Source organism: Hyla sarda, chromosome 5 (genome assembly GCF_029499605.1).
Source record: "Hyla sarda isolate aHylSar1 chromosome 5, aHylSar1.hap1, whole genome shotgun sequence".
Lineage (NCBI taxonomy): Eukaryota > Metazoa > Chordata > Amphibia > Anura > Hylidae > Hyla > Hyla sarda.
The window spans coordinates 172,568,798-172,588,620 of NC_079193.1; the positions used below are offsets into that span (position 1 = coordinate 172,568,798).

At 44.5% G+C, this 19,823-nt stretch overlaps 1 protein-coding gene across 1 annotated transcript in view; it reads left to right on the forward strand.

Moving 5' to 3' along the window:
* Positions 1–19,823, forward strand: part of ZNF830 (zinc finger protein 830) — a 42,586-nt gene that overhangs the window by 7,802 nt on the left and 14,961 nt on the right. The window contains exons 3-6 of the mRNA XM_056520762.1: positions 1,430–1,553; positions 3,953–3,989; positions 5,348–5,550; positions 9,448–9,529. Coding sequence (XP_056376737.1) covers positions 1,430–1,553; positions 3,953–3,989; positions 5,348–5,550; positions 9,448–9,529 — 446 coding nt within the window. The remainder of the gene's footprint in view (positions 1–1,429; positions 1,554–3,952; positions 3,990–5,347; positions 5,551–9,447; positions 9,530–19,823) is intronic.

Below are 19,823 nucleotides of genomic sequence, written 5' to 3' on the forward strand. Positions count from 1 at the left end.
CCGTGGTGCGAGGCACAGTCCTTTTTCCCCGGTCGTGTTTTCCTTTTCTGCGCCTTCTTGCTTTTATCCAATCAGGGTTGAATCAGCATTTCACCCTCAGCTCTCTTAAGGGTCAAGTGTCGGCTCTTTCTATTCTGTTCCAACGGCAGTTGGCTTCTAATTCTTATTTAAGCACCTTTCTGCAGGGTGTGGCCCATAAGTCGCCACTTTTCAGATCCCCCACTCCTCCGTGGGACTTGAACCTGTTACTCGGGCCTTGAGGGAGGCTCCGTTCGAACCCCTTCAGGATGCCTCTCTTTGCATCCTTTTGTGGAAGGTCGCCTTTCTTATTGCTATCGCTTCCATTTGGAGGGTCTCTGAGTTGGCATCTCTTTCTTGTCGTTCCCCTCTTTTGGTCCTTCATCAGGACAAAGTGGTTTTTCACCCACCTCCTTCTTTTTTGCCCAAAGGGTCTCCTCTTTTCATGTGAACGAAGAGATTGTTCTTCCTTCCTTTTGTCCGTCTCCTTCCAATGCTAAGGAGCGTTCCCTTCACAGCCTGGACGTTTTTCAGGCTGTCCGTATCTATCTTTCGGTCACCTCCTCTTTTCGACAGGGTGACTCCTTCTTTGTGATTCCTGAGGGTAGTCGCAAGGGTCTTCCAGCTTCCAAGGCGACCATTTCACGGTGGATCCGCTCTGCCATTTCGGAATCGTATCACCGCAAAGAGAAGGTCCCACCTTTTCGAGTGATGGCGCATTCCACGCGTTCTGTTGGAGCTTCTTGGGCTCTCCGCAATAGAGCTTCGGCCCTGCAAGTCTGTAAGGCGGCCAGCTGGTCGTCCTTGAACACTTTCACCAAATTCTATCAAGTGCACACTTTCGCGTCTGCTGAATCCAGTTTGGGCCGCAAGGTGTTGCATGCGGCAGATGCTCAGTCCTCTGCCTGATTCTGTGTTGGGTACTTTTCTTCCCACCCTGGGGACTGCTTATGTACGTCCCCCAATGGTTTCCGACCGAGAAAAGTAGATTTTTTCATGCTTACCTTAAAGTCTCTTTCTCTGAGGATCCTTGGGGGGGGGGGGGGGGGGGGGGCGGGGGACACAGCGCCCTTCCATGGCTTGTGCACAGGTTTTGTTTGGTTTTTGGCCGAGGGGTGGTTCGGTTTCCTTTTTTGTTGGCCTCGGACTCCTGCTGGTTTCTTTCGGTTGCCTCCTACTTCTTTGGGACTAAACTGATTAGCTCAGGGTCAGTAGGTGGGGTATATCCTGCCAGGAGGGGACGACCTTTTTTTGTATGCCTTGTGTCAGCGCCTCCTAGTGGCAAGAGCATATACCCACGGTTCTGTGTCCCCCAAATGGATCCTCCGAGAAAGAGATTTTATGGTAAGCATAAAAAAATATATTTATTTTGGGCACTATGTTTAGTATAAATGTATTTGTGTTTTTATAGAAAGTTGCAGAACTTAAAGGAACCAAGGTGAAAGCCAGCAGTGAGCCTGTCGCTACACAGTTGTCACAGACCACTAAAAGGAAGGGTTCAGTTTTGGAGAGCCTGGAGAGTAAGCGTACCAAAGGTAAATGATTTTAGTACCCATATTAAAGGGGTACTCTGCCCCTAGACATCTTATCCCCTATCTAAGGATAGGTGATAAGATGTCTGATCGAGGGGGTCCCGCCGCTAGGGATCCCTGTGATCTCTCCTGCAGCACCCCGAGTCATCAGTTCTATGGAGCTCCGTGAAGTTTGCTCCGTGGCTGATGACTCACGATACAGGGGCCATCATGGCCCCACCCCATGGTGATGTCACTCCCCGCCCCCTTAATTCAAGTCTATGGGAGGAGGCGTGACAGTGGCCACACCCCCTCCCATAGACTTGCATTAACCCCTTAAGGACGCAGCCCTTTTTCACCTTAAGGACTGAGCCCTTTTTCACAATTCTGACCACCATCACTTTACGAATTAATAACGCGAAAACTCTGATTCTGAGATTGAAATTTTGAAAATTTAGCATTTTTCTAACTTTGAAGCTCTCTACTTGTAAGGAAAATGGATATTCACAATAAATTTTATTTTTCTTCACAATTACAATATGTCCACTTTATGTTGACATCATAAAATGGACATATTTTTGCTTTTTGAAAAAATTTGAGGGCTTCAAAGTAGAGCAGCAATTTTCAAAATCTTTATGAAAATTGCTAAATCTGAAGGGACAGATCTTACAGAATTACAACTCCCAGCATGCCTGGGCAGTCGAGGCATGCTGAGAGTTTTAGTTTGGCAACATCTGGAGGGCTAACGTTTGGGCACCACTGTAACAGTGATCTCGAAACTGTGACCCTCCAGATGTTGCAAAACTACAACTCCCAGCATGCCCAGACAGCCTCTGGCTGTCTGGGCATGCTGGTAGTTGCAGTTTGGCCTTCCTAGTGGGTTCCACACTAAAGATCATTTTACTTTCCCTTTAATTACAGAGCTGCCTTGTTGAATGTGTTTAGTACTAGGCAAGCCAATGTCCATGCTACCACTTGTGTTGGGGTGCAGCTAGAACCCACTCTACAAAAACTGTCTCAGATTAATATGTCTGAATCCAAAACTGTCTGATTTTGCCCATAACAACCAATCACAGCGCAGCTTTCATGTATAAACAAGCTCTGGTAAAGCTGACTTGTGATTGGTTGTTATTGGGAAAAAACTGTTTATGTTCCCAAGCACTGAGCCTTTTCCTATTACTGTCCTTAACTCTTAGAGGACCCATAACGTAAATTTACCTCATTATGCCCTGGTACTTAGCACGCCAGGACATACATTTATGTGATGAACATAAAGCAAACGCAGGCGCTGTGCTCACTTCAAGCACAGCAGGTCCCAGCTTCTGTCAGCAGCTGAGACCTTACTCTTGCTGATGTCCATCATTAACTCTTTAAATGCGGTGATCAATACTAATCACAGCACCTAAAACAGTTGCAGGCTTTGTGAGACTCATCGGTCCACCCGTAGAGCGATTGTGGGGGCCCAATTAGTCAAGGTGGCGGCCAGGGCTCTGCTCACCTGCTCCTTGATGGCTCAGGGATCTTCATCATATGGTCTGCTGCCTGGCAGACTATACAAGCAGATTGTCGATTGTACTGTGCATAGGAATAAATAGTATTAGCAGTCAAAATACTGTTATGAATAGTTTCCTATAAGGACTTAAAAAATTGTATGTTTTTAAAAATATATATAAGCCCCTCCTACAATAATATTAAAATCACCCCTTTTTCCCATTTTAAAAATCAAAAAGATGTAAAAGAAAAAAAAAACTCTTTGATATCGCTGTGTGTGGAAATGTCCGAAATATTAAAATAGAAAATTAATGATCCTGTACGGTGAAAGGCATAAACATAAAAAAAATACCAAAGTCCAAAATTGCAGATTTTTGAACGCATCACATCTTAGAAAAATTAGAATAAAAGTTATCAAAAAGTCACGCAAAAGTGGTAACCATAAATGCTCGGATTTTCTTTATAAGTTTCCCTTAGAGGCTAATTATACTGCCTGTTAGGCCATGTTCACACAACCTGAATTCCTAAGTGGAATCTGATGAAAACATTCCGTTTGGAAATTCAGTTGCAGCACAACTCCTATTGCTTTTAAACGGATTCTGCTGCACCATACATGCTGTGGAAATTCTGCCACGGAGCTTCAGATTCTGACTGTGGAAAGAATTGACATTTCAACTCTTTTGGCTGAATTCGCTCATAAATGCATTGCCTTGTGTGCCATCCCTGTTCTGTCACTGCTACCTATTTGCAGAATGTCCACTCGTGTTTTCTGAACAGACTTTCTGCTAATTTTCTGCTATGTGAATATCTCCTCCCCCCCCCCCCAATCATTTGAACATGGCCTTACAGATATCTATGTTCATGTTTAGTTTTTCTTTTAAACAATAATTGGCATATTATAGATTGTATATAATATTGTTTTTATTCTTTAGATTCAGAAGAGTCTTCTACTTCATCAACAACCTCCACGTAAGAATATTTATAGATCTTTGGGATTCAGTTGTACAAATGTGTAAATGCAAGACTACAGATGGTATTCATATCAATATGGAGTAAAGGATGTGAACACAGTGACCCCCCCCCCCCCCCCCCCGACCTACGATGGCCCCGACATACAATCATTTCAACATCTCGGAGGCCATCGCATGTTGAAGGCAGCATCAACATACAACGCTTTTGTATGTCGGGGCCATCGCATAAACGGCTATCCGGAGGCGCAGACTGCTTCAGCTGCCACTGGATAGCCGTTTACGGTGCCCCGTGTGGTCCGCTGATGATCACTTACCTGTCCTCGGGGCTCCGGCGCGTCCTCTTCAGGATCCCCTGCATCGTCTGCGCTCTCCATCGTTGTCATCACGTCGCTGCGCACGCCGTCCCGTCATCCAATAGGAGCGGCGTGCGAAGCGACGTGATGGCGGCGACGGAGAGCGAGGATGCCGGGGAAGCAGAGGCCTTCCCGGAGCGTCGGGTACACCCCGGTGACGCGGAGACAGCGATGGAAGGTGACATCCAGGGCAGCGGTGACGAGCAGTGACGGTCCAGAGCGGCGGGGACACGTGAGTATAACCTCCAATACCAGTGGTCTTCAACCTGCGGACCTCCAGATGTGGCAAAATTACAACTCCCAGCATGCCCGGACAGCCGTTGGCTGTCGGGGCATGCTGGGTGTTGTAGTTTTGCAACATCTGGAGGTCCGCAGGTTGTAGACCACTGTCCTATACTTTACATTGCACAGATCCCTCAACATGCGATGGTTTCAACAAACGATGGTCCATTTGGAACGGATTACCATTGTATATTGAGGGACCTCTGTACTGATTTTTGGTAAAACATCCATTAACAAACTAGGAAGACTGCACCGGGCCTGTATATGGCCAGCGTGAGGAATATGATATGATTTATGAAGTATAAATAGTGTAGCGTTACATTGAAGGCATAGGAATAACCAAATAGACCTCTGTTTCTCTCTCGCGTGCTTTCTTTTCTTCTGTCTCTTTTCTTCTGTTCAAATTTATCTGGGGTTGACTATTGATCAGTGGTAGAAAAAAATGCTACAAAGTATATAACTGCTGTACGGTGAACCCTTGGTCCTGCTGAATGTAAACGCTGAGCTTGATATATCCCTAGCTTGGTTGTGCCACACCACATTTCAACAATTTAACATGAGACCGTTTAATAAAAATTACTAAATAATTTAATGAAAAAAACTGAGATTGTTTTATGTATACTGGGTGACACAATGAATAAAATGTTTGGAAGTCTAGTACTTTCTAAGTGTAAATTGAGGTCTATATGGAATGATATGGCTTTTTTGTTGTTATTTTTAGGCTTCCACCTGGCTTCTTTGAAACTGGTGATCAGCCATCTCATAAACCCACTGCAGGGAAAGTTCCAAGCGTTAGACTGCTGGCAGGAGATTACGATGATGATGAAGAGGAGGAAGATAGTGAAAATGTCCCATCTTCTGTACAACAGTCCACGGAAATCCCACTTCCCCCACCAACAGCTCAGGACAGCAGTCTTCCACCAGGTATTGTATGACAGAATGAGCCCTATTTATTAAAATTTTAATTAAAAATAAAAAAAGCGCAACCATTAATATTGCCGCTACTCTCCACCTCAATTGAGACATGTTATATGAAAAGTGGTCTGTGCGCCACAGTGAGCAATCGCTTCCTTTTACTGTATACACTCGAGTATAAGCTGACCCGAATATAAGCCGAGGCCCCTAATTTCACCCCAAAAACCCAAGAAAAGTTATTGACTCGACTATAAGCCTAGGTTGGGACATACATCATCTCTCCCCCCCCCCGTCATCATCCAGACCCCCGTCATTACCACCCCGTCATTTTCACCCCCGTCATCATCCAGACCCCCGTCATTACCACCCCCGTCATCATCACCCTGTTATCATAGCCCCCCCTTCGTCATCACCACCTGTAAATCCCTTCATCAGTGGTCTTCATCCTGCGGACCTCCAGACGTTGCAAAACTACAACTCCCAGCATGCTGGGAGTTGTAGTTTTGAAACAGCTGGAGGTCCGCAGGTTGAAGACCAATGCGGCCTTCGTCATCATCCAGACCCCCCTTTAGTTTTCTACTCACCTCCCCTCGGTGGGAAGGAAGGGTGAGCTGGTCTGGGCCATCTATGCTGCAGGGACCGTCCGGTGGGAAGGGCTGTCCGGGCTGTCCATTTTCACCGGGAGGCCCTCTTCTCAGCTCCGGACTAGTGACGTTGACTTGACGATGACGCACAGGGACGTTCATGCGCAGGTACATCTGCTGCGCACGGACGTCCCTGTGCGTCGTCGTCAAGGCAACGTCACTAGCCCGGGGCCGGCCCAGAGCGGTGAAGAGGGCCTCCCGGTTAAAATGGACAGCCCGGAACGACTAACCCTTCCCACCAGACGGTCCGCAGGTTGAAGACCACTGAGAAGGGATTGACAGGTGGAGAGTTCACTCGAGTATAAGCTGAGGGCGTCGTTTTCAGCACGAAAAATCGTGTTTAAAAACTCTGCTTATACAGCGGTCCCTCAACATACAACGGTAATTTGTTCCAAACGACCCATCGTTTGTCGAATCCATCGTGTGTTGAGGGATCCGTGCAATGTAAAGTATAGGATGTTATACTCACCGGTCCCCGCCGCTCCGGACCGCGTCCTCACCGCTCCCGATGCTGTCCCGCTGCTCCGGTGTCTTCTTCGGGATCCTCCAACTTCTTCCGCATCTTCTGCAGGGTCTGGGCCTCGCTTTCTGGTGACGTTATTACGCTGCTGCGACGGCACGGCATGCGTAGTGACGTAATAACGGCGGCGGAAAGCGAGGCTCGGATCCCGCAGAAGATGCAGAAGACGCCGGAGGATCGCGAAGTGGACCCGTTGCAGCAGGGATAGATAAGCGAACCTGTCCGGGATGCTTAAACTGCTATCTGACAGCAGCTTAAGCATTTTGCGCTGTCCCCGACATATAAAAGCATTGTATGTCGATGCTGATATCGACCTGCGATGGCCTCTAAGAGGCCATCGTATGTCGATTTTATCATATGTCGGGGCCATCGCATGTCGGGGGGTTACTGTACTCGAGCATAAACGGTATAGGTCTCGGGCACAACATTTATGTTTGGTAGTTGTTTAGAGCAACCAGATGTGATGTAATAGGTCTATACTATCAGATACTGAAATGCTACTTGGTCAGAATCCCCTTCCTTATACACGTCATGCACAGTAAGCAGGTGATTTCCACAAACCGCTGTACTATTATAGAGTGGCCATGGCTGACATCACACTGGCCATTTAACCCCTTCCCCTGAAAGCACCAAAAATAGGAATGGAATCCCGTTATCAACCCATCAGTAACACAGTTCTTGAATTTTATAAATTGCTATGGCAACCGGGATCTGACAAAGGCTGCTGTCATATGATTATTTCCCTATTATGCCCTTGGCATTCCTTCTAAAGAAAAGTACAAATTATAAAATGTTTTTACCTATTAAAACATTAGGAAATTACTCATTTGGTCTTGAAGTAAGGGACAGATGAAAGGATGTGGAACTGCAGGATCTGGCTACACTATGTTTATTCGTAGGCTACAACCATAAGAGACACAAATCCATAATATATTAACCCCTTAAGGACCACAGGTATTTCAGTTTTTGCACTTTCGTTTTTTCCTCATCACCTTCTAAAAATCATAACGCTTTCAATTTTGCACCTACAGACTCATAGGAGGGCTTATTTTTTGTGCCACCAATTGTACTTTGTAATGACATCAATCATTTCACCACAAAATTTACGGCGAACGAAGAAAAAAAATATTTGTGGGGCAATATTGGAAAAAAAACTGTACATTTTGGGGCTTCTGATATCACGCAGTGCACTTTTCGGGAAAAATAACATCATATATTTATTTTGTAGGTCTATACGGTTACAATGATACCCAATCTATATAGGTTTTTTATTTTACTACTTTAAAAAAATTATAACTACATGCACCAAAATGTTGTGTTTAAAAATGTTTAAAATTGTCCTCTTCTGACCCCGTCTGTATACGGGGCGGCATGAGGGCTCATTTTAATTGGTACATTTTTGCTTTGATGCAACATTTTGATCAGTTTTTATAACATTTTTTAGAGTGTAAGTGACCAAAAATACACAATTTTGGACTTTGGTATTTTATTTGATGACCGTGCAGTTTAATTAATGTTTAATTAGTGTTATATTTTTATAGTTTGGACATTTACGCACGCGGCGATACCACATGTTTATTTATATGTTTTTATATTTTTTATATGGAATTTTGGAAAAAGGGGGTGTTATAAACTTTTAATATAAGGAAGGGCTTAAAGGGGTACTACCGTGCTGACAACTTATACCCTATCTAAAGGATAAGGGATAAGTTGCCTGATCACGTGGGGTCCAGCTGCTCCGGGTCTGATAACGGGATCGGTGATCGTGGCGTCATGATACTCCGGCCCCGCGATCGGCAGTCATCAGACCCAGAGCGATGTTCGCTCCGGGGCCTGATGAGAGCGGGGTGCTGCGTGCGAGATCGCGGGGGTCCCCAGCGGCGGGACCCCGCGCGATCAGGCAACTTATCCCCTATCCTTTAGATAGGGGATAAGTTGTCAGCACGGTTAGTACCCCCTTTTTTACACTTTATTAGTCCCCTTAGGAGACTTTTAGAAGGAATCATTAGATTCCTCATACAGATCAATGTGGTTCCATAGAATCACATTGATCTGCGTGATATGCGCTCCATTGATAAAGCCTGGTCCTACCAGGCTTTATCAATGCGAGAGCCGGGACCAGCGCCAGAGCAGGGGTAAGCCCTCCGGCTACCTCAGAAATGGACCACCAAGGATTGTTTACAGGGTTCTTTAGACACTGTCAACTTTGACAGCGGCAATCTAAAGGGTCAGCTACAAGAAGCACCTGAGGGCCGGCTGGTATAAAGCGGGCTCGAGTTGGGAGCCCGCGCCATACCCTGTTAACGGCACAAGGACATGTATACACTTCCTTGGTCGTTAACCAGTTAAGTATGTTTATTGTACATTCTTTGAAATAAGGAAATAAATTGGCCACGTGCCCTTAATTTTTCCTTTACCTCAACCATTGCTAACCTTGGCCTTGTTGGCAATAATATGGACCTTTTGTACAGCCTTTCCGTGCACAGCAGTGCCCAGCCAGCAACCGTGCAGAGGAACTGCAACACAGCTCTATTGAGATGAATAGGACCAGTTGCAGTTTCATGCCCAGAGTGTTATGTGAATACCCTTTTAAAGTAAAGTGTTTATTTCAGGAAAGAATACATTTATATTGTTTAGGTGTTAGCATTATGCTGTTTAGGAAATAAACTAGTAGTGTAGCTGTCTTTTTGTCTAATAAACTAAGGTACAATATAACTTAATGTGTCATCCATCTTTATTTAGATTTCTTTGACAGTAAAACCCCCGTGGTTTCCCATTCTGGGTCCATATTGAAGGCAGACATTCAAGAAAAACCTGTCGAAAAGTAAGTTTTGTATGCCAATATGATATTATATAATGAAATATAGATAAGATTACCTTCTGGAAAAGCAATGACAACTGTTTTACTTTGCAACGGGCAAGTTAAAGTGTCCTTATCACTTTTGACTTTTGTCATAGAGACATAAGATCAGGGGGGGACTGACAATTCATGGGGCCCCCTGGGCAATAGAGGATCATGTGGCCCCTGTGCATCCACCCATGTGTGCCATACCTATATAGATGCCTCACCCACATACAATAAAATGTATACTATATACTGGCTCCAACATATAAATTTATACTTATGCATTTATACTAGACTGTGCACTGACTGGGGGCAGCATTTACACTAGACTGTGCAAGGACTAGAAGCGGCGTCTGCATTAGAATATGCACGGACCAGGAGCGGCGTCTACATTCGAATTTGCACGGACCAGGAGCGGCGTCTACATTAGAATATGCACGGACCAGGAGCAGCGTCTATATTAGCCTGTGCACGGACCAGGAGTGGCGTCTATATTAGCCTGTGCACGGACCAGGAGCGGCGTCTATATTAGCCTGTACACGGACCAGGGGCGGGTTTCTGCAAAATTTACTGCACACTCCAGTGAGGAAATTCTACCACAGAATTTCTGATTTCCATAAAAAATAAGAAAGTCTAAAATCTATGAAATTTGGTCACATCACATCCCAGCAAAAAATTGAATAAAAAGTATTTTAAAAAATCAAACACGTGACTAGGGCCATTTTAAATGTTTTAAAAAGCTTGTTTTTTGAAAAGTAGTACAATAATTGAAAAGCATGTAAACATGGGTATCATTTTATAGTATTGACCAGAGATGAGCGAAGTTACAGTACTTCGATTCTGCACGAACCTTGCGGCTTTCAAGTGCTCCGGTGGGCTGGAAAAGGTGAATACAGTCCTAGGAGAAAACATGTCCGTTTCACCGTAAAGTGCACTGCGTAAAAACGTACCTGGAGTTGGAGTTTGTAAACAATGCACCGACTCTTACTAAATAGTTACTGCAATGCCACCTTCCCAAGTCAGTGTCAAAAGATTATTTTCACCCCTAAAAATAATGAAGTCTGACTTAAGAGCCTCTATGAAAGAGGATCTGGCAGAGGCAATTCTCTTCCTTAGAACTCTACATTGAATTGATTTGCATTTGCTAAGCCTATAACTACATTTCAAGATTAATATAAACCATTTCTAGGTTTTACAGATTTAGTTTTTGGTTCATATAGATAAGCTTTGTTTTTGTTCTAAAACAACCAAAAGTCTCTATGACAACGTACCATTGCTCTCAGACACGGCCACCACTACCTTAGCGACGCTTCCTTAGAGACAACTACTTCCGCCCACGGTCCGGATGCACCACGGAGGTCCCCGGCTGTCCAACACTTTTGTACTACACTGGCATGTCATTCCTGCATGTCACCATCTGGATTGTATTCTCATCTTGATTCTACTTGTCTTTATTCATGCTAATGTCAATTATTTGTTTTTCTGCAAGTGATGCTTTATTCACTGTATTGTAGTTTGGACCCTCCCCCTTTTATTTTGGTGCCAAATGTAACTGTATTTAAACCCTGTATGTACTGCATAGCACTATCACTGATCTGAAGAAGGGGGCGTTATCTCCCGAAACGCGTTATCCTGTTTACTTTGCTTTATTATCAATAAAGCGGTCCAGCTTTGTTCCACATAACTTCTCTGGTCCGATCCTTCTTTTCCACACTGGAAACCACAGGATTTTTTTTGCATCATTCCATGGTACTTCCTCCAGGTTTGGCAATCCCTTTCCTGAACCCTTGGCTCGGCGGCTGTCTCCAGCATTGTTACCCCGGTTGGTGGGTTGATACACAAGTTTTCCACTCGCTCCAGGTGAGCACCCATTACCTACGGGCAACCTGTGCCCACCTGCCTCTACCTCATCATTCCTTCTTTATTTGCGGTAACACACTAGGCGCCCCCGGCCGGTCTTTGCTTTTCTCTTCAAATACATATTCTACAGACATGATGGGAGTTTTAGCTTTACAATAGCTGGAGAACCAAGGTTATTGGCGGGGGTCCCAGCATTTGGACCTCCACCAAAAAAATTGACTGCTTATTCTAGAATGCCCGGGCCTATTTTTGATTCCAGTCCGGCCCTGCCTGTAAGTCACTTATATCATTGTGTATTCTCTTGACTGTGTCCCATCAGTGCTGTAGTCACTGATATCTTTGTGACATGTATGTTGCCTTTCTTTCCTTCAAGGAATGTATAAAATACATTTGCATATTAATACAGAGGAGTCGGAGGTACAAAAAACTGAGGAGTAGGGGTCGGAACATTTATCTACCGACTCCAAACAAAACCCCCCAAAGTTTGCAAAATTGCGGTTTTCTTTTTAATTTCCCACCCAAACATTTTTTTTTGTTGCATCGTACATTTTAAGGTAAAATTAAGTGGCATTACAAAGTACAATTGTTTGTGCGAAAAAACTAACACTCATGTGGGTTTGTGGATGGAAAAATAAAAGTTATGGCTCTTAGAAGGCGAGGAGGAAAAACAAGTTATTTTTTTCAAATCAACTGATGCCAGAAAGTTTGAACAGATTTGTTAATTACTTCTATATAAAAAATCTTAATCCTTCCAGAGCTTATCAGCTGTTGTATGCTGCAGAGGCAGCTGTATAGTTCTTTCCAGTCTAACCACACTACCCTCTGCTGACACCTCTTTCCATGTCATCAACTGTCCAGAGTAGGTGCAAATCCCCATAGCAAACCTCTCCTGCTCCGGACAGTTCCTGACATGGACAGAGGTGTCAGCAGAGAGCACTATGGTCAGACAGAAAAGAACTATACAACTTCCTCTGCAGCATACAACAGCTGATAAGAACTGGAAGGATTAAGATTTTTATACAGAAGTAATTTACAAGTTTATATAACTTGTAAAAGGGCTGTGTCCATAAGGCATTACATTTTGCAGAATTCTATGTGTAATCCCATGAAACTCAACTCAATTTTGGGTTTGAATACACAGAAATTCCACTCAAATTCTGCAAAAATTCTGCAGCAAGCTTTCGAGAACGGAATATGGGTGAAATAGCAGAATTTCTGTTCTGTAAACATAGCCTTAGTAACATAGTTCATAAGGTTAAAAAAAAGACCAAAGTCCATCAAGTTCATCCTATGTCCCTAATGAGTCCCTACTGAGTTGATCCAGAGGAAGGCAAAAAACCCTCATACTAGAGATAAAAATTCCTTCCCGACTCCAAATATGGCAGTCAGAATAAATCCCTGGATCAACTTTCTGTCCCTATAGATCTACTATACATAACCTGTAATGTCATTACTCTCTAAAAATGCATCCAGACCCCTTTTAATTATTTTACAGAGTTCCCCATGACCACCTCCTCAGGCAGAGAATTCCACAGTCTCACTGCTCTTACAGTAAAGAACTCCCGTCTGTGCTGGTGTAGAAACCTTCTTTCCTCTAGACCTAAAGGATGCCCCCTTGTTATAGATACAGTCCTGGGTATAAATAGATCATGGGAGGGATCTCTTTACGGTCCCCTGATATATTTATACATAGTTATTAGGTCTCCTCCTCCTCCTTTTTTCTAAAATAAATAACCCCTAATTCTGATAATCTTTCTGGGTACTGTAGTCCTCCCATTCCCCGTATTACCCCTGTTGCCCATCCCTGAACCCTATCCAGCTCCACTATATCTTTCTTGTACACTGGTGCCCAGTACTGTACACAGTATTCTATGTGTGGTCTGACTAGTGATTTGTACAGCGGTAGAATTATTTCCTTGTCGTGGGCATCTATGCCCCTATTGATGCACCCCTTGTCCTTTTCCACGTCAGTCGTCCCAAGTGTTCTCCTATTTAATACATAATCCCACCTCAAATGCCGTGATCAATACAGATCACGGCATCTGCAGCATTGCAGTACTTTAAATGGATTAACGGATGGCCCGCAGCGCTGCCGTGTCGATCCGATCATCCAGCATGGCGGCCAGAGGTACCCTCACCTTGCTCCGGCCGTCTCCCGGGGTCTTCTGCTCTGGTCTGTGATCAAGCAGAGCAGAAGATCACCGATAATACTGATCAGTGCTGTGTCCTATACATAGCACTGAACAGTATTAGCAATCGAATTATTATTATAAATAGTCCCCTATGGGGACTATTAAAGTGTAAAAGTAAAAAATAGAAGTAAAAAAAATGCAAAAAACCCCCTCCCCCAATAAAAATGTAAATTGTCCCATTTTCCCTATTTCACCCCCAAAAAGTGTAAAAAAAAATATTTTATATACATATTTGGTATCGCCGTGTGCGTATATATCCTAACTATTAAAATAAAATGTTAATGATACCGTACGGTGAACGGCGTGAACGTAAAAAAAAAAGTCCAAAATAGCTGCTTTTTTTTTTTTGTAAATAATATTTATTAAAAGTTTTTCAAAATGTTTAACAAGACTGACTGCTTCATGTGAAGCATCTATACAAGCAGGTAATGCGTAGTACATTGTAACTTGCTTTCGAGCATCAAGAACAACAAACTGAAAGTAAACTCACATTGAAGTTGAATATGGTTGGTTGTTACAAGTAAACATCAGGTCTAATCCAATTGGAAAAAGATAACTATTGATACATAAGAATGGTGCGTGCACTCCAGTGTAAATACAGAGCGAATATGAAACAATACACTAGCGGTGTAATGTTTTTGGTGAACAGCACTGACAAATGCATAGATCTCTAATTGTTGATACACATATTATATATCTATACAATATGAGGACATAATCCAGCAACCCCATATTTTTTGGAAGGCTTTAAAGGTGTTTGATCCCAGTGCTATGATTTTCTCAAGAGTAAGTGGTGTTAATCTTATTGATCACTAACTCTATAGATGGTACAGTACTAGATTTACAGTGAAACGCTAACGCTATTTTAGCTATTATGCACATTTTGCAGTATAAATCCCGTGTAGATTTGGATAAGGTCAAGGAATAAAAGGGCTGATTGTGGTGACCAGGGTATACTGTCCCCCAAAACTGTCCTCAGTAATGTGAAGAAGGCAGTACAGAAAGGACTAATATGTGTGCAATCCCATAAAATGTGGTGTAACGTGCCCTTCGCTCCACAGTTCCTCCAACACCTTTCGGAAGTTTCAGGATAAATCCTTGCTAATCTGTCTGGCATGTAATACCATCTTAAGAACGTTTTCATAGCTGATTCTATGTGGGAGGAACACATTAGGGCTGCATGCATGTGTTTGAAAGCCTTCTCCCATTCGGGTAAAGGTATGGTGATCCGTAAATCCTTTTCCCATACACGAAGGGGGTAGGGCTTAATGTTGTTCTGATATGTTATGAGGGCATTATAAAATGGTTTAAGTCCCTTTTGGGAGGGGGCTAATAACCTAGTAGCAGAACCATCTAGGTCCCCCGGGGCTGGGGTAAGGTGTTGTACAAAATGCCTAACTTGTAGGTATTTATGGAAGTCTTTGTTAGAGATGTTGTACTTCACTATCAATTCTGAGAAAGGGAGTAGGGAATCATGATCTAGCATGTGCCTAACATTGGTGACACCCCTCTCGACCCAAACTGATAGGTCCGGGATCTGGGCCTGAATAAAAGAGAGCGGTAGATCCTTAGAGTTAAAGCCCACTGGGTTGTCCATCTGAGAAATAATATATGCCCAGGCAGAATATGCCGCTTTCACTATTTGGCAGTGGGCCTGACCAGAAGGGGGCGTAGAGGTCATCCCTAAGGAAATATGGAGCAACACTCAAGGTTTCAACTTCCAACCATGGAACCCTTCTCGGACTGCACCACCAAAGCTTGATAATAGACACTAAAGTGGAGATATAATAAAAATAGAGGTTAGGAGAGCCCATACCTCCCATCAATTTAGATCTAGCGAGTATGGGAGAGACCAGCCTGGGTTTCCTTCCTGCCCAGATGAAAGACGATAGAATCTTCTGTGCTTTAGAGAAAAAAGAGGAAGGAAGAGTCATAGGCAAGGTGCGGAAGAGATAAAGAAATTTTGGCAATAGGAACATCTTAAAGGTAGCCACTCTTCCAGTCCAGGATATCTCTGATTTAGCATAGTGTTCTACGTCAGAACTAATAGACAGTAGTAGCCGTTAGTAGTTATCCGCATATAATGACATGGTGGGATAGGATAAATAGATGCCTAGATATTGCAGATTCGTAGGATGCCAATCAAATGAAAATGTATGCTGAAGGGAGGATAGAAGGCAGGTGGGGATGTTTATGGGGAGGGCCTGTATTTTTGAGCTATTAAGTAGATAGTAGGGCAATGTCCCATATCGTTGTATATTGTCTAACACTGCTGAGATGGAATTGGCAGGGTTGGTAAGTGACAATATTACATCGTCCGCATATAATGAGATAATGTGGTTAGTGTTTCCAATGGCTACTCCTGACACCCGAGGATCCGTCCTGATAGCTTGCGCCAGGGGCTCCATAGACAATATATAGATTAGAGGAGAAAGGTGGCATCCCTGACGGGAACCATTGGTGATACTGAAAGGGTCGGACAGACACCCGTTGGCCAATACTCTCGCCGAGGGGCTAGAATACAGTTAGGAGAGCGCAGATAAAATACTGCACGTAAACCCCATTGCGGCCAGATCCGAGAAGGCAAATGACCATCGGAGTCTGTCAAATGCCTTCTCCGCATTCCGAGGCCATGATCACTGCTGGTGTAGTAGTATTTTCTAGATGTTGGAAGACATGGAAAAGTCATCTTGTGTTGTCGAAGCCCTGCCGTCCAGCCAGAAACCAGATTGATCTACATGAACCAGGAAAGGTAACGCCAGTGAAAGTCGACACGCCAGGAGTTTCGCGAAAATCTTTATGTCCTGGTTTAACAAAGAGATTGGGCGAAAATTTTGGGGCTTATCAGGGTTACTACCCAGGCTTAGGCAGGGTAGTAATGATAGCCTGTAGGTTTTCTTGCTAGAATCGTCCCGTGGCAGTAGCTGTCCGGCAGAAACCCAACAAGTGAGGAGCTATCACCTTGCAGAAGGCCTTGTAATAAGATGCAGCAAACCCATCAGGGCCTGGGGCCTTACACCTCGGGAGAGACTTAATTACTTTAATAATCTAAGGTAGGAAGGTAGGGTTATAGCTTGATTTAAGTATGACAGTTGGGATTGAGATAATATGGGAAGCTGAAGTTTGCTCAGATAAGATTGGATAGTCAGATGTCAGGAGTGGAGGGGATGGAGTCACTTAAATTGTACAAGTGAGAATAAAAGGCACTAAAGGTGTTAGAGATATCTAGAGGGGTGTATAATTTAGCATTGGTGATCGGGTGAAAAAGAAAGGGAATGCGAGACTTCTCCCGGCAGCACTTTAAGCGATTGGCTTGAAGTTTGCTGGATTTATTATTTTGTGAGTAATATCTCGCCGGAAGTTTCCTGTGCGTCTTTTCATACGACGACAGTAGGAGGCACCTCAAGTCTCTCCATAGGGAGTGGACTGCTGCTGCAGTGGATGCAGTGGGGTGTTGCTGATTAGCAGATTCAGCTAGTTTTAGTTGGGCCAGAATATTGCTAAGATCCTGCTCTTTTCTTTTCTTTAGTATGGAGCTATATTTGATGCAAGAACCCCTTATAACAGCCTTGTGGCAGTTCCATAATAAAATGGGATCTTTCACAGAGTCTTCATTAAGAGAGAAGTACTCCGTAATGTCCCTTTTCAGACATTCCGCAAATTCTGGATGGGACCAGAGGTAGGGGTTATTGCGCCAAGCATAGGTTGGCGGGGTAACCGTACTGTCTTGAATTCTAAAAATAATGGCGGCATGGTCCGACCATTTAATGCTCTCTATATCTGATGATATTGCGTGTTTTATGAGATTCCTATCCACTAAAAAGAGGTCAATACGGGAGTAGGAATTATGGACTCTCGACAAGAAAGTGTATGCCCGTTCCGAGGCGCGTTGTATGCGCCAAATGTCATAAAGATCAAAAGTGGTGAGGAAAGAAGAAAAGGAGGTGAAGGAGAGACGTGAGGAGGATGTAGAGTCAAGGGAAGTATCTGGTACAGTATTGAAATCCCCGCAGAGAATCAAAGGTCCCCAGGCTGAGTCTCCCACCATCCTCATCAGTCGTTTCAGGAAAGATACCTGTCCCTTAATAGGGGCATAGAGGGAGATAATCGAGAGTTTAGTAGCATTAATGGTGCAGTGGAGTACTACGTACCTCCCCATCCAGTCCGCCACCACTTCATGCAGAGAAAACGCCACTGTGTTCCTAATTGCTATTAATACTCCTGGATTTTGAGCTGAAAGTAGAATGGAAAAGATGTGAAAATGCAGGATGATGAATGCGAAAGGTGTCTTTTAGCTAGCAGGTGAGTCTCCTGTACACATAGTATGTCATATTCCTTCCATAGATGGGCTCTTTTACACGGAGTGTTCAGGCCATTCACATTCAGGCTAGTGAGTGTTATAGACATACCAACAGAACAAACATCACTATAGAAATTCTCAGCTTGTTATGGTTATCAGAGTAGCAGGGCGCATCTCCCAGCCAGCATGCGCCTGCCAAATTACCTACGTGTACAGCACGAGGACCATGGATGAAAAATATTTCACTATGAGAAGAATAAACATAAACAGAACAACAAGAAACAAAGAACAAAAATAGCCAAAACAGCATGTAGGATGGGTTGCCTAGGCAAGAGCCATCCGACATCCAGTGGGGGTTAGAGTCTTTGCCGGAACCGAGCCCTTTGGACAGGACCTTGCCGCCCGCAAACAACCCAGTGATACAAAGCCATCACCAGACAGTTCAGACAGTGAACCAGTCCCCTTCAATAACTCTAGGGGGGGAGTCCTTAGGAGAGCGGGAAGGGTAAACAGGATCAATGTTCCAGGATTTCAGAAGAGCTTCACCCTCTGTGAGGGTACAAACCACATGCATAGCGCCTTCATGTTTGATCAGCAAGCATACCGGGAATCCCCAGCGGTACATCACTTTGGAGGCTCTGAGGGCTGATGTAATAGGAAGTAGGGATCTACATGCTTGTAGAGTAAATGCAGACAGGGCCGCATACACTGCAATCCTATGGTACGGATCTAGTTGGCCGCTGTTACGGCGAGCAAATTCCATAATTTTTTCTTTTACGTGGAAGAAATGGATACGTGCGAGCACGTCTCAAGGGACAGAATCCTCCAGATGTTTCGGTCGCGGGACCCTGTGGGCCCTATCAATTATAAGTTCCTGTGGAGGGCAGTCAGGCAAAGTGGTACGTATCAAGGACCTGACATACTCAGGTATATCCGCAGGGGCCACTGCTTCAGGGATGCCGCGCAGTTTAATATTGTTGCGACGGCTGCGGTCTTCCAGGTCTGCAACTTTGAGTTTAAGGACTGACATTTCTTCCTCCATTTCATCCCTGCTATCAATGAGAGCGTTATGGGAGTTGGCAAACTCCCAAATTTATGCTCAATGTGGTCGACCCTAGTCCCTAATGCGTGGACTGAGGTTTGTATAGGGTTAACCATTTTATGAATGTTTTGTAAGAAAGAGGTGCGCAGCAATATAAGCATATCGCATAGTGCACTCAGTCAATGCTTGATTAGTAACAGAGACAGTGGCAAGAGGGTCCCCTAAATCAGCGTTCCCTGCTGTGGCAGTACCCCCGGAGCTCACCTCGTGGTATTTAGTAGATAAGGAGAGGACAGGTTGCGCTGGCTCCAGGTAGCAGGAGATGGCGGCGCTGTGGGGAGGAAAATGCGTGGAGTTATGAAACAGCTGGAGGGGCACAGTTTGGAGACCACTGTGTAGTGGTTTCCAAACTGTGGCCCTACAGTTTCAAAACTACAACTCCCAGCATGCCCAGACTGTCTAGGCTTTCTATAAGTTATAGTTCGGCAACATATGGAGAGCCAGATGTTGCAGAACTACAACTCCCAGCATGCCTGGGCATGTTGGGAGTTTTAGTTTTGCAACATCTGGAGCATCACAGTTTGTAGCCAAAGGCTGTCTGGGCATGCTGGGAGTTGTAGTTTTGAAACTTCTAGGGGGCCACAGTTGAAGATCACTCACCTGCGCCGGTCACCTGCGCCGCTGCCGCTGGTCATGCTCACAACCACTGCAGCCAGGTACCCCCGCAGCCAGCCAGCCAGCCATCACCACGCTCTTCTCAGACTTCCAGGGGCAGACAGAGCAGGGGATTATGACTTTTGACCCCCCTCACATTCCTGCCGTCTGTCAGTCAGTCCTGACCGACCAGTGGCAGGGGATAAGAGGAGGTGGTACCCCTGC